The sequence below is a fragment of the Phycodurus eques genome, chromosome 6 (assembly GCF_024500275.1).
Source record: "Phycodurus eques isolate BA_2022a chromosome 6, UOR_Pequ_1.1, whole genome shotgun sequence".
In the NCBI taxonomy this organism is placed as follows: Eukaryota; Metazoa; Chordata; class Actinopteri; order Syngnathiformes; family Syngnathidae; genus Phycodurus; species Phycodurus eques.
This window is the reverse complement of record NC_084530.1, coordinates 28912094-28925890: the sequence shown is the minus strand read 5'-3', so window position 1 is coordinate 28925890 and position 13797 is coordinate 28912094. Positions and strand designations below refer to the sequence as shown.

The following is a 13797-nucleotide window of genomic DNA, read 5'->3' as shown; positions in this document are numbered from 1 at the left end:
AATGCGACTTGTCGTAATCAGTCAGCGTGATGCATGAGTCCTGCTTTTTTTTTTTTCGTCCCCGAGGTGTGCGGTACCCCGGAGTACATCGCACCCGAGGTGATTCTCCGTCAGGGCTACGGGAAGCCGGTGGATTGGTGGGCGATGGGCATCATCCTCTATGAGTTCCTTGTGGGCTGCGTGCCCTTCTTTGGAGACACTCCCGAGGAGCTGTTCGGACAGGTCATCACTGGTGAGCACCATTTCACTTAACTGATGGCAAAATGATTTTGTGACTTCAAATGATGTACCTTTGTTCATCTATCCATGCCAGCAGCTGTATTTGCGCTATTTGCGCCGGATAGGGACTGGTACGAACCGCGAATAGCGAAACACGGCGGATAATTAAGTTCCCGTTATAATTGCATGGGAACATTTTTTGGTATCTTTTTTAAACCCCCCAAATTATTGAATAAGCCACCAGTAAGTGTTTTCGGGGTCTCCAGTGTGTGCTCGCAAGTCAAAGCAAAAAATGGTAAGTCGGAACACTCATATCTCAAGGCAGCGCTGTATTTTATGCTTGCAATTGTTTGTGTTCAAATTTGTTTAGAATATGTATAAAAAGCGTGTTTTGATGAGTTTAAATTTGGTTAAAGCCTGCGGGAGGGCAATAGTTTTAAAACAACATTCTTTCTGTATCGCAGATTTTCCCCTCTTGCAGGTGGATCTGGAACTTATCCGCCACCATAAACGAGGGTTCACTGACATTGAAAAAAAAAAAAACAGATTCCCAGCAAAAATCTCAGCAGGTGTTTGACACGTGGGCCTTTTTTTTTACATTGGTGTTTCTATTTAATCGAGTATCTGTTGTACTTTGTTGTTCCGTCAGATGATATGGTTTGGCCCGGCGGTGACGACGCCTTACCCGAGGAGGCACAAGCCCTCATCTCCGCCCTGCTGCAGACCAACCCTCTCGTGAGGCTGGGCACAGGTGCTGACACTTGCAGCAGCTCTGCCACCTGTTGCCATTTTCCAAGAGCACAATTACTCACGGGTGTGCGTGTGCGTGTGTGCGCGTGTGTTAGGCGGAGCGTTTGAGGTGAAGGAGCACCCGTTCTTCACGGAGCTCGACTGGAACAGTTTGCTGCGACAGAAAGCCGAGTTCGTCCCTCACCTGGAGTCGGAGGAGGACACCAGCTACTTTGATAGTGCGCTACATCTCCATTAGGTCGTGCAGTGATTCTGTCACACGTTACGCGTTCAAGTGACACCTCGTATATTTTTTACCACCTCCGCCAGCGCGCTCCGATCGTTACCACCACATCAACACGTACGACGGGGACGACACCAACGATGACGAGCCGGTGGAGATCAGACAGTTTTCCTCCTGCTCCCCTCGCTTCAGCAAGGTTGGAATCTCCTGTCAACTTCTCCCATTTCTCTCGCCGAGCTCGTCCTCTGTGCCGTTTTCTGATCATGATCCTCCTTCCCGCTGGGCTGCTGCCACCTTGTCACACTCGCTCAGGCCTCTGCGCGGTTACATGAAAACCGAAACACAAATGACCACATCGTTGCAATCTCCAGCTTCGTTTCCTCTTGTAGCGATCATTTTACAATTCGCATCATGACTGCAATTTCAATCATCTAAAGTTTTCCTTTTTAGATAGAAAGCTAAGAGCTAAGAAACTCGACTCAATGCAGCAGTTGTCCTCACAGCACCTCAGGAGTTCCAAATGAAAACGTGAGCGGCTTCCATACGCAGTCTGTTGACGGATTCTGCCCCCAATGTATGCCGGCTGTCAACATCGTCTTCGGCTGTTCTTTCTTGTTACCATGGTGAACAGATGAAGTCCCTTCCAGCTCTTCCTCTCATTGTCCTCCCCCACACGCGTTTCTGTGGCAGGTAATAAGCTGAATGCGTCCTTCAGATGCTTGTTCAGCACCGGCTTTATTAGTCTTACTCTTTGGGTGACATGCTTTTTGCGTGGTGGAAGGCACGTATCTCCCTTTTGCGGCCGCCTCCATTTTTGACTTATTGTGCAGTTAATGTTCTTATAGTGACATTTTAGTATCGTCGGTAACGCAAGTGGCAAATGTTGTACTGTATGTACAAGTAGCTGTTATTAATAGTCAAACTTGAAAACAATCATATGTGTTAACATCTGTTGCATGTTCCTCATTGGACCGCATTTTCATTGGGATCTTACTGTAGGTCCAACGTGTTTAACGATGAATTTGTGTTCTACGGGCCTGTCTGGGTTGGGTGCTTCTTGTTTCAATCAAACAATATATTCAGAACATTAGGATATACATGGATTGAGAAAAGTGTGAATCTTTTTTTGACTTGGAAACCTTTGTCAAGCTAAATGTATAAAAAAGAATAATACTGAAAAATAGCAGACATTTAGCGGGCAAGGGAATGTATCGAAACCCCCGTTTTTTGTGTTTTTTTTTTTTTGTTGTCTTCTGCCATGCCGTGGTATAATTTCCCCGAAATAATAACCATTCAACAAGTTTCAACATCCCTTGATCGAAGTTGACGAACATAGGAAACAATTTGGGCTCAACTGCTTATGCCTATTCTAGCCTAAAGTGTTCTTCATGAAATCCCCATATACGGTATCACGTGATCTTGGAACGACTTTACATTGTAGCTGACCCGAGTAGTTATTGGCTCTTAAGATTGAAATTTACAGAAGCCCCACAAGCGTCTCCTTTTTTGCTGTCTGTTCTGACCTCTGGCCTCCCAATAACCCGGAGGTGACATTATAATGCAAACAGGTGTTGTCCATGTCTCCCTCAGGTCTACAGCAGCATGGAGCATCTCTCTCAACTGGAGCAGAAAGTTTCCACCTCCGTGTCCCGTCGGGAGCACAAGGGCTCAAGGGAGGACAAGGTGACCAAGAGAGAGAGTCTGGGAAGCTTCAGCATGAGGGACAAGAGTTGGAGGACTGGATCTCCTGAAATGTAAGCCAAAGCTACGGACACTTGTCAACATATCCCAGTCTGTCTCTCTCGCGACTTTCGACTTCACTGGCACGCCTTTTGAGACCTTCTTTTGTTCAAGTCGTGAGTGAGGTAACACAAAGCCTGCATTCGAAAGCCAATGCATCCCTGAAGTGGTCATTTCTTTTCTGGAATGTGCTCAATAACCCAAATCTTTGCTCTTGTCTTACTAAAAATCCACAATACGCCTCTTGAAAAGGACGATTACGGGTAGATTTTATCCACAGAACTACAAGTGCTTCAATCAAACTTGATAATAGGCAGACGTGGCTCCTTCGCCCCTCATCTATCATAATGGCGTCGAATGGAAAATCTGAGAGACTTCTCCCCGCCGCGGGGTTTCCATTTTTAGGCCGACCACATAAAAAATGCAAGCTGATCCTGGGAGTTATTAAACATAATTGTGCAGCGCCGCTATATCTCAGCTTGTCGCGCTGCAGCTACCCGCTGGTTTTAAGCGGTACAGATAAGAGTACACATGCAACACAATGAGTTGCCAATTAGATCCCACGACTCCGTCGCAGTCCTTCAAGCAAAAATCAGCCGACTACATTCGAATGAAATGAATCATTCATACATTCTGAATGAAACCAAGATTGAGCACATTGATAAGATGCCTTATTTATTACCTTACATATTGGATTTTCTTTTTACATGCCAGGTATCTGCTTCATCTCTCCAGTTATGGGTCATTTTTAACCACAGCTCTTATATTGGAGGAAAATACAGGTATTTTTAGTGCACGTTTTGCCTGAATGGTTACCAGGGGCAGGAATGATTGTAATTTGAACAATATGGAGTGAGAATGATACAACCGCCAGTCACAGTGTAATGACGAGTTACATACAGCATTTTATTTGACCCGCCAAAAAAAAATAAAAAATAATTCCACGGTTGCGTGGTAGTACTCTTGGAAAAAATATGTGAAGTCAAGTAAAACTGTCTGTTTCACGACTAATAACAAAGACCTCATTTCCATAACAATCATTGTTTTTATCATTTTTTCTTTCTGCTGCGTTCTGCGCAGGAAGCGCCTTTCCTGCTCTGAGTCGCTCTACGTGGAGGGTGACGCCAGCCCTCCTCTCGGCGCGCGGCGACGCTTCTCGGCGCTGATGGACACGCATCGCTTTGCCTCCCCCATCGAGGGCGAACCTGAATTTCTGTCCAGGCCAACCCCCATCAGGGTGCGGGGAACCTCCCTGGACGGGACCGGCGTTCCCTCAACACCCCACGGGGAGCCGAGGAACAGTTTGAAAGAGCACAACGGAGCAGGTGCGTGTTTGAAAGACTCCATTACCAACTTGTAAGCACATTTTCCAAACCCGTCAACGTGCTTCTTTGTTCGATACAGACAAGCCGCCTAAGCAAGGAGAGGCACCTGGAGTCGTGAGCGTTAACACGTTAGCTCCCGCAGCAGCGGGTCGCGATGTGATGACGCCTCTGTACGACCCTCTCGGGGCTCGGGCCACCAATGACCTGGTCCTCAGGAGGGCGCGTCACCCGCATTTGTCTGGGGACGGGGACAAACGGAACTCCAGGGCTGGCAACAAGGTCATCAAATCCGCCTCGGCCACAGCCCTGTCTGTCATCATACCGTCTGGTGAGGATGATGGGAAGACACAAGTGTCTATTTTATTTCTTGCACCTGAAAGCTACCGTAAAATTGGGTCTCTTGAGCGCAACGGCATTGACGAGGCACCCGCTAAATAATGGAAAAAAATCTGCATTTATTTCACGCGTAATCTGCTGCAGTGGTTTATAGAATGCAATTGACTACAACAACAACACAATAATAGAGAAAACAAACTTACTGTAGGACGGTTCCTAAACTTTTGACACCAGGTTCCACCTAAAAAAAAAAAGTATATAAAAAATACTTTCCAACTATCACCATCATTACTTACATTGAAATAAATTGTAGTAGTAGTAGTAGTAGTAGTGTAGTAGCCCCAAGTGTTCATCAGAAACGAGGCAGAGATTTTATTCATAAAAGTATTCTTGTAATCCACTGTAACATTTTGCACTGTTTGAAAATGATCACTGCGCTTATAGAAAAATAAGTGATTCCATTCAAATGTATTGCACGTAAAAGTAAAATAAAAAAAATGTACCCAAAATAAATCTTTGAAAACAGTTTCAAAAGATTAAATGCTAATATATTGTACATAAAGTTGTACCGAAGTCATTCACTGCCAGCGCTCCCATTTAAAATGGATGTTTGACTTCTGTTCGTGCTCCGTAGTGGATTCAAAAAATGCGGAAGCCATTGTAGCATGAGGCCGAGTTTGAACATTGAATTCAGTGATTCTTTTCGTGCACCTGTAGTGTGAGCCCGTCCGCCACCGGTGGTATTCTTGGAGAGTCACTGCTGTGGGAATTCAACAACACAAAATAACATAGCAACAAAACTACTGCGTCACCGCAAAATAGGCGCAACCTTTAACTCGATAGAAGCGCGGCAGGTGTTGCAATGGAATTTTAGCCATGATGAGTGCGTGCGCTTGAGCAGAGAAGATCCAAATGGTTCAACGTGTGCAGATTTGATTTGATTTGGGGGGGGGGGGGGGGAATTGTAGCTCTATGAACTTTACGGTAATTGGCGTCTATCTCGGACGACCGCTATGAGAGGAAATACGGTATATATGTCCAGAGAAGCCTTTGCAAGCTAATGCGGTGTCTCTTCCTCTTTGCCTCTTCCAGTGGAGCAGCACGGTGGTTTCTCTCCATTGGCGAGTCCCATGTCCCCCCACTCGTTCTCCTCCAATCCGTCATCCCGCGACTCTTCGCCCAGTCGAGACTTCTTTCCGGCAGTCAGTGTGCTGCGCTCGCCCATCACCATCCATCGCTCTGGAAAGAAATACGGCTTCACCCTGAGGGCCATCAGGGTCTATATTGGAGACAGCGATATCTATAGCGTGCATCATATAGTCTGGGTAAGAAACCTGTGCTCACTGCTCTCAGTAGTACACAAACTCCCTGCCTAGGCCAAAAATATCATTCTACTGCTTTCATTATGTCATTCATATTCAGTCATCCAATTATTTTGGTATAATATTGTTATGTCATTAGCCCTGGAGCACCAAAGTTTGCCCACCCTTGTTTTACATCATTCAATCCTGTGAAAGATGCTATCAATACAGATAATCCTGAGAATGTCTTCAAAGTGAGTATTTCAGCAATTGAGGATTCCTTCATCTCATTGACGTGTTGTCAGCATGTGGAGGACGGCGGCCCAGCCCAGGAAGCCGGTCTGTGTGCGGGCGACCTCATCACTCATGTGAACGGTGAGCCGGTCCACGGTCTGGTCCACACTGAGGTGGTCGAGCTTATCCTCAAGGTAGGAACGAATTTGTCTGCGTAGGTTTATGTTGATGATATTTGCTGAACGCGCTTATGTTTATAGCGCGTGTCATTTTAAGGTCGGTCGTGTTTGGTTCATTTCCCGACTCGGGGGTTTTAAAGCGTGGGCGCGTCAATCATTTATTGGCCGTAACCCACACAGAGCGGCAACAAGGTGACAGTGACGACCACGCCGTTCGAGAACACCTCCATTAAAGTGGGTCCTGCCCGCAAGGCCAGTTCTAAGTGTAAGATGGCCCGGAGACACAAGAGGACCGTGGGCAAGGACGCCCAGGACAGGTACGAGCCACCGTGTCGTTGAGTATTTGGACACACGCGGATAGTGTATTTGAGCTTTTTCCATGGTTGAGTCAATGTATAAAATACGACATTAAGTGACCATTTCAGCTACCGCATGGATCCAGTACAAGAGCTGTATAGATAATGAGGCTTACTTTTAATGCCTGAAAAAAGAAATCAATGATATGTTTCTATTTGGCAACACGACTCGATACGATACACAGTATAGCGATTCGGCACCACTGTGAACTACCATAATAGTCAAAGCGGAGTCACAAAGGCACATTTTTGTCATACGGGCATTTTATTTAAAAAAAAAACAAAAACAAAGCATACGTACTTAATCAAGTGTTATCTGTGTGCCAATGTTCATGTGTGTGTCATTTAGATTTATACTTTAACTCTTCTTATTATGATTATTTAACCCACAGTCATTCAGTCAAACAATGTAAACAATTATTGTTATAAAAATACAATGCAGTAATATAACGATACTGCTGACGAGATGAAATGTCTGCGTTTCAAACATGCAAATTTGACTTGTAATAAACAGCGGAGTGCACATGATTGATTGCTTATGTGTCGCTCTGTGCGTGTTGCTGCTTGCGGCCAGAAGATTCCTGAATCTTGAGTGTTAAGTTATGAGTTTTCGGTCTCATAATTGATTGTGACGGTCGCGCGAGTGAATGTCTGACAACAGCGAAATGACTGAACATACTTTGTGTCAAATTTCTTTGTTGTCCTTCACAAATTTGATGGGTGTTTTTTGTTTTGTTTTGTTTTTTTCTACGTTCATGGCGCAGTAAGAAGCGAAGCTCGCTGTTCCGCAAGATCACCAAGCAGTCCAATCTCCTCCACACCAGCCGCAGTTTGTCCTCTTTGAATCGCTCGCTCTCCTCCAGCGAGAGTCTTCCCGGCTCGCCCACGCACAGCCTCTCTGCCCGGTCCCCAACTCAAGGGTACCGTTCCTCTGCTGAGACATCGTACCTGGGTACGTTATTACAACGAAGGTCCAGTCAACCCCTGCCCGTTCGCAGTTCACCATTTGCAGATTTTTGGGGGTTTTCTGTGAAACGTAACCTCAGCTTTTCACAGAAATATTCTTTGCTGACAAACTCACCCAAACTCGAAGCGAACTTTTTTTTTTTTTTTTCTTTTCCACTTTGACTTCAGACATGAGCACTGTACGGCGGCAATAAACGCCATTCACTTCAAAAGAAGCAGCGGCTTGGAAATACTGAACAATTTTTCACAAAAGAGACTTCAAGCTTTTTAATGCCAACTCCAGTTGAGGTTTACTGTCAAACTAAACAAAACAAAGAGAAGTACACATGGCACACACATTGGCTTAGGACAATGCAACAATGCAAAACGCTATTGACATGCTAACGGTTAGCATTGCGTGTCGCGGTTTGAGAAGCAATGGATATTTGAACAAAATGGTGGAACAACACGTGTAGACAGATAATATACCAATACTCACAGGCATATACAGGTGTTCTTTATCCTTTACAAAAAATGACAAATATTACAGCATCTTACTGAGTCACTTGCAGCAGTAGTAGAAAAAGAAGTACTAGCTTTCATTTGGATCTGGGATCTTATGATTTAAACTATTATATTGTATTTAGGGAATTATAAAGATTGGGGATGCGCCAATTACTGGATTTTTGCTATTCGTGGGAGGGGTGGGTGGGGGGGGGGGGGGGGGGGGGGCTTTGTCCCTTACCTTCGAGAATTGCAGGGGTTCACTGCATCCAGTTTATCCACAGACCGTTTGTATAAATCTGGACTTCTTCTGCATCCTGATGATTTTCTCTTAATAGGTGCTTCATCTCAAAGCAGCTCTCCAGCCTCCAGCACTCCAAACTCCCCCGCTCCCTCGCAGCACATGAGGCCCAGTTCCCTCCACGGGCTTTCCCCCAAACTGCACCGCCAGTACCGCTCTGCCCGTTGCAAGTCTGCCGGCAACATCCCCTTGTCCCCACTGGCCCACACCCCATCTCCCACCCAGTCCTCGCCTCCTCCCTTACCGGGCCACACTGTGGGAAGTTCCAACACCACTCAGTCCTTCCCTGTCAAGCTCCACTCGTCACCCCCGGTGGTCCGTCCCAGGCCGAAGAGCGCGGAGCCCCCGCGCTCGCCCCTTCTGAAGCGCGTGCAGTCGGCAGAGAAGCTCGGCTCGCCTTTGACGCAGTCCGGCGCGACGGGAGGACTCGGGGGTCCGTTGAGGAAGCACAGCCTCGAAGTGCAGCATTCTGAGTACCGCAAGGACGCCTTCCTGTGTGAACTGGGCCTCCAGAGTCTGCTCGAGACAGACGGGGAGAGTTTGCCCCCGAATCCTCCGCCACTGCCGTGCTCCTCGTCCTCCGCGGGCTCGGAGACCCGTGCGCTGAAGCCCGTGAGGAGATTAGGCAGGCAAGAGTCGCCGCTCAGCAGGGAGACGCTGCTGGCTGGCAGAGAAAGGGAAGAGAAGGAGCGGGGAAGGGAGAGAGAAAGGGAGACCGCAAGCGAGTCGGTCCTGGAGAGATTGAGCCGCGTTGAAGCGGCGGCGCTCCAGACATCCTTGACGAGGAGACGTCACGCGGAGCCCTCGAGTTCAAGACCGAGTGGAGAAACCGCAACCACAGCTCCAAGCAACGCCGGCAAAACAGTAGAAGGTCTCGATGGGCACAAGGGGTCTGAGAAGATCATCCAGCGCCCAAACCCCAAGCAACTCGACCTCAAGGCGGCCAAAGGTATGCTATTCGGTTGTAAATCGCCTCAAGACAACCTTATAGGAGGTGGAAGGGAACCAAAGCAGGAGGGCGACACTAATAACGGTCCGTGTTTAAGGAAGAACTCCGCCGCTACTCCTGACAAAGTCATCAACACTTCACTCATCGGTAGTCCACTGGCTTTGCGTAAAGCCTTTAAACCCTCAGCTATGGGGGACAGCTTGAGAAAAGCTGAGAGCAGTGACTCAAGGACTTCAGACCTGAACTCCAAGAGCCCCAAACTGCCTGTTCGGATCCTCGCTCCCGCAGTCCCCCCGCACGGGCCGCAACTGAGTCTGGGCAAAGTCAGACAGGGTCTGGGGCCCGTCAATTGCTATCGGGGAACCCTGGACTGGGAGGACAAATGTCGGCTGGAGGTTCTCGAGGAGCATTCGCCCTCTCCTTCGCCTTCCCCGACCGCGGTCATCCCCTCCCTCTGCGGACCGTCGCTGTGTAAGTCGCGGCCCGTCTCCCCCGGCGACAAGACGAGTTTCGTCAGCCAGCTGACTACCGTGGCCAAGAATGTGCTCGGCCCGATCAAGCTGGGCTCCCAGGAAGGCTCCAGGAGCAAAGCAGAGCAGCAGACCAGAACGGCGGACGAGAAGCAGTCCGCCGCGGCTGGAAGATGTGACCCTGCGGGAGGTAGTCGGGGGCTTGTGGCTGTGGTGACGCAAAGCCCCGCAGGTCCGTCCCAAGAGAAGGCAGCCCAACCAAAATGCGCAACTGAAACCACAAACTAAAATGCCTTCATTGGATGAACGATGCAACAAAAGTCAAGCACTTCAAACGTTGTACATTCCAATTTTAGAGCTTATCAAATCTTATTTATTGATTCCAATCATGGACTGATTCTACCTTCAACCAGGATGAGAACAGTCCACTATAAAGGTGCATTAACTTTTGATTATTTTAATAAGAAGATTCTTAAAGTATTGTGGAACACTTTATCAGATGTCTATATGTGTGAGTCCACGTGGATGCATGTCCTGTGGTATGTACTGTACATGTAAACTAGGTATAAGAAGGTCGAAAAAGTGCTTTAGTCATCGAAACTGTGAAGACCAAATGGCGTGGCTCCGTTTTGTCGTAAACTGTATCACAGTCACGCCGTAACGTTTGCTTTAAACAACACACACAGGACCAGCGATGAGACCATTGCGCTGGTTTATTCTCCATGCGGCGGTTATTTTGGCCCACGGGCGGCGCCGTCACAGGGCGTCACATCTCGCGCGCGTGCGGCTCCACTACTGGTGGTTCTGGTGCTGACAGAGCTCAAGCTCAGCGCTTATCTCCTCCTCACAGGAGGGCCACCGCCGCCCTTCACACACACGCATTGCCACCGGAGGCGGCCGTGTCAGCAGCTGATGTTGGCGCGTTTGAATGCATAGCCCCCCGTGCTCTGTGAAACGTGTTTGCCCGAAAGCGAGCCAAGCGGTGCGGCAATGACAAACAACTGGAAATAAAACAATAAGTCACCCATTATATGAACTTGCTTTAGTTGTTCCTGCTGACTGAAAACAAATTGCTTATGATTGTGTTTGAGGGCGTGCTCGTAATACTGCAGGCAATCTGTGCCACACTCAAGCACGCTTGACATCTAAACTCTCGATTGCTTGACTCAGTGCCGTGCTTGAGCACGATATACAGTCAGGCCCAGAACAAAATTTGCATCGTTTTGGATCTAGACACCGCCAAATATGATTTGAAATGAAACGAACGAGATGTGCTTTAACTCCAGACTATAATTTCATCCAAATCAGGAGAACAGTGTAGAAATGACAACAGTTCGGAAATATATTCCTCCTACTTTTGAAGGGACCAGGTGGAATGGGACAATTGGCTGCTCGGTTGTTACATGCCATTTACAAGGAGCACGTAAAAGGTCTGGTGATTCATTTCAAGTGTGCCATTTGCATTTGGAATCTGTTGCCGTCAACTCTCAGTGGGTTCCAAAGAGTTGTCGCTATCAGTGACAATCTAAACAAGCCCATTAGAGAGATCACTTTCTGATCCGTTGTGTTGGTTTTGAGGCAAAAAGGTGAGAATTGTTTCCAAGTCCCGATATTCATTGTCCTGACTGTATTTCCCCCGGGCCGAACCGTGGCAAATGTGCCGGAGCCTGGAAGAGTTCAGCGGCGTTTGAGTGCAGGCCAGCTTGGGGGCAAACGGACGATAGAAGTGGCCCAGCGCTGATAGGCACGGTACAGTTGATCATGCTCCCAATGTACACGTTCTTCCTCCAGCCAGTTCTCACCTTCAATCATCATATAAAACCATATTAGGACAACACTGAACAAAATTATGGAACTACGTGAGTCCAAATTTGATAAGAACAAACTTGTAATTTTACTCTTTTTTTTTTTTTTTTTTTACTCTAAAAAAGTATGAATTTTTACAAAAATAAGGATTTTCATTTTATTTGATCATTGAACCAGACGTGTTTTTAACAAATATTACATGACATATGATATTACCAATATATATAACTGGCTGCTCAGACTGTTCCATTTATGTTTGTATGGGAATATTGACATATCCTCGCTAAAATACAAAATGTGCTCCCCTTGCTTCATCCTCGTTACCTCACACGTAACTCTTCATTTTACTGTTTGTTTCTTCTCAGTGTGGCCCTTTGAAATAACCCTAACGACGCAAGATAAGCCGAAAAATCCACAAAGTTGCATTAGTGCAGTGTGGTATCACGAAATGATGACATCATACTGGACATGCTTGACGGCGAGGGTTAAGTGCTTCGCCATACAGTTAGGGACATCTGATCCAGTATTCGTGCGCCTTCATAGATACACATACAACGGACACGAGCGTGTGCACAAAAATGTGTTGATTTGAGCCCAAACGGGGAGAAAAGCAGGCAGTTGTGGATGCCGCATCAAGAAATGGTTTTGCAAAAAGGGCTCAATGGATAACAAATGGAGGGATACGTATCAAATGAGAGCTTTATTATATATCATACAATATATTGTGGTTTAAGGTAACCAAAATCAGATGGTTTCATGTTGCTATATCGTGTTTAATGTCAATCAGAACAATGATCGCATCCATCTCCGTGTAAGTCATAACAGTAGCTAGCCGGTGTACTTTATGCAAACTGTGCGTGTGACAGTAGGACTAAATGATCTCACTTCAGTTGTGTCGTGCATCGTTTATTGCCACTCAACTGCTGATATCAGTTCAGCGTCAGTTTAATTTGAAAACGTGCAAACACGTGATAGACACACGTTCAAATGTTTGACTTAAAAAAAAAAAAATACAACATTTCCCAACAACAACATTTGCAGTCAGTTTATGAAAGGGAAGTTGCATTTGTGTAGAAAAGCAAAATGTGGAGGGCACATGAAGGTTACACATCACTGGGCCAGCATACAAAAACATTTGATGTGTCTTTGTTGATTTTGATCCAATGATTAATTTTGTGATCCACAAATCATGGTATAATTCTATTTTTATTCCCTCTGGTAAAAAAACAAAAAAAAAACAAATCATAACAATAATGCAGTACAGCCAGGGTTCAAGCAGTTCATGCAGTTTGTGGTTGATTGGTACTGTACTGACCCCCAGTGGTTCCAACATGAGTCACACAAATGTGCAATAACGAACTGCAAATGAAACAAATCGAAGGATCGCTTACGTGGTGGAGAACAGACATTGGTAGCTGCAGCCTGGTTTACTTAATATGCATTTATACGTGTCAAATGACCAACTATTAGCAGTATTGAAAGTTTTCTGTGTTTATGTGGTCATTTTCCTTGGGGTGATGGGCAAACAAACTAAATACAGTGTAAAGGTCAGGATAGGATCATTTTTATAAGTTGACATCATTTGAGTCCCTGAGTAAAATAATTGTCATGTTTTACTGCTCATTCCCATTTTCAGGCCTTTTACAGCGTTGACACTCGTGTTACACATTCGAGACTGCAGAGTTATTTGAATGCACTTTATTGAAAAATATAATGTATGTGCGTTACTCTGAGGAAAAATGACATGTCTGAGTTTGATGATTTAATGAAAACATTCCACTTTTATATGTTCACTGATAATGTATTTATTTGTACCTTGATTTTAATTTTTGTTTGTGCTAGAGACCTCAAGTGCAGTGAGTGGAATAAAATGTGGAGAGTTGTTCCCTAACTTGCAATCGTGTTTTGTTGTGTTCAGCACACTTATCACATTTTGATAAGTTGGATGGCGTTCGCGCCGCATTCTAACATTGACTCCGACCAAAAGTTTTATTTTTGTTTTTGTGGGGTGTTTCATCTGTCCCTATTGTGGGAAGATTCATTGTAACTTATTCAGTGTAAATACACTCATTAAACAAAAACATTAAGCTCAAGTTATTCATGCAGTATAATACAGTGATTCTCAAAGTGTGGCACAAGTACCACTGCAGATGTGAAAG

The 13797-nt window shown here is 45.9% G+C and overlaps 1 protein-coding gene across 4 annotated transcripts in view; it reads left to right on the top strand.

The window, feature by feature from the left end:
• The window catches only part of mast1a (microtubule associated serine/threonine kinase 1a), a 53159-nt gene extending 41435 nt beyond the window's left edge, over positions 1 to 11724 (top strand). For all 4 annotated transcript variants that reach the window (XM_061679018.1, XM_061679017.1, XM_061679019.1 and 1 more), the window contains 12 exons: positions 67 to 232; positions 869 to 970; positions 1065 to 1187; positions 1279 to 1388; positions 2783 to 2946; positions 4013 to 4257; positions 4337 to 4585; positions 5686 to 5918; positions 6200 to 6322; positions 6488 to 6624; positions 7428 to 7615; positions 8451 to 11724. In XM_061679018.1, coding sequence (XP_061535002.1) covers positions 67 to 232; positions 869 to 970; positions 1065 to 1187; positions 1279 to 1388; positions 2783 to 2946; positions 4013 to 4257; positions 4337 to 4585; positions 5686 to 5918; positions 6200 to 6322; positions 6488 to 6624; positions 7428 to 7615; positions 8451 to 10120 — 3510 coding nt within the window. In that variant the 3' untranslated portion in view covers positions 10121 to 11724. The remainder of the gene's footprint in view (positions 1 to 66; positions 233 to 868; positions 971 to 1064; positions 1188 to 1278; positions 1389 to 2782; positions 2947 to 4012; positions 4258 to 4336; positions 4586 to 5685; positions 5919 to 6199; positions 6323 to 6487; positions 6625 to 7427; positions 7616 to 8450) is intronic.
• Positions 11725 to 13797: the final 2073 nt, after the last annotated feature.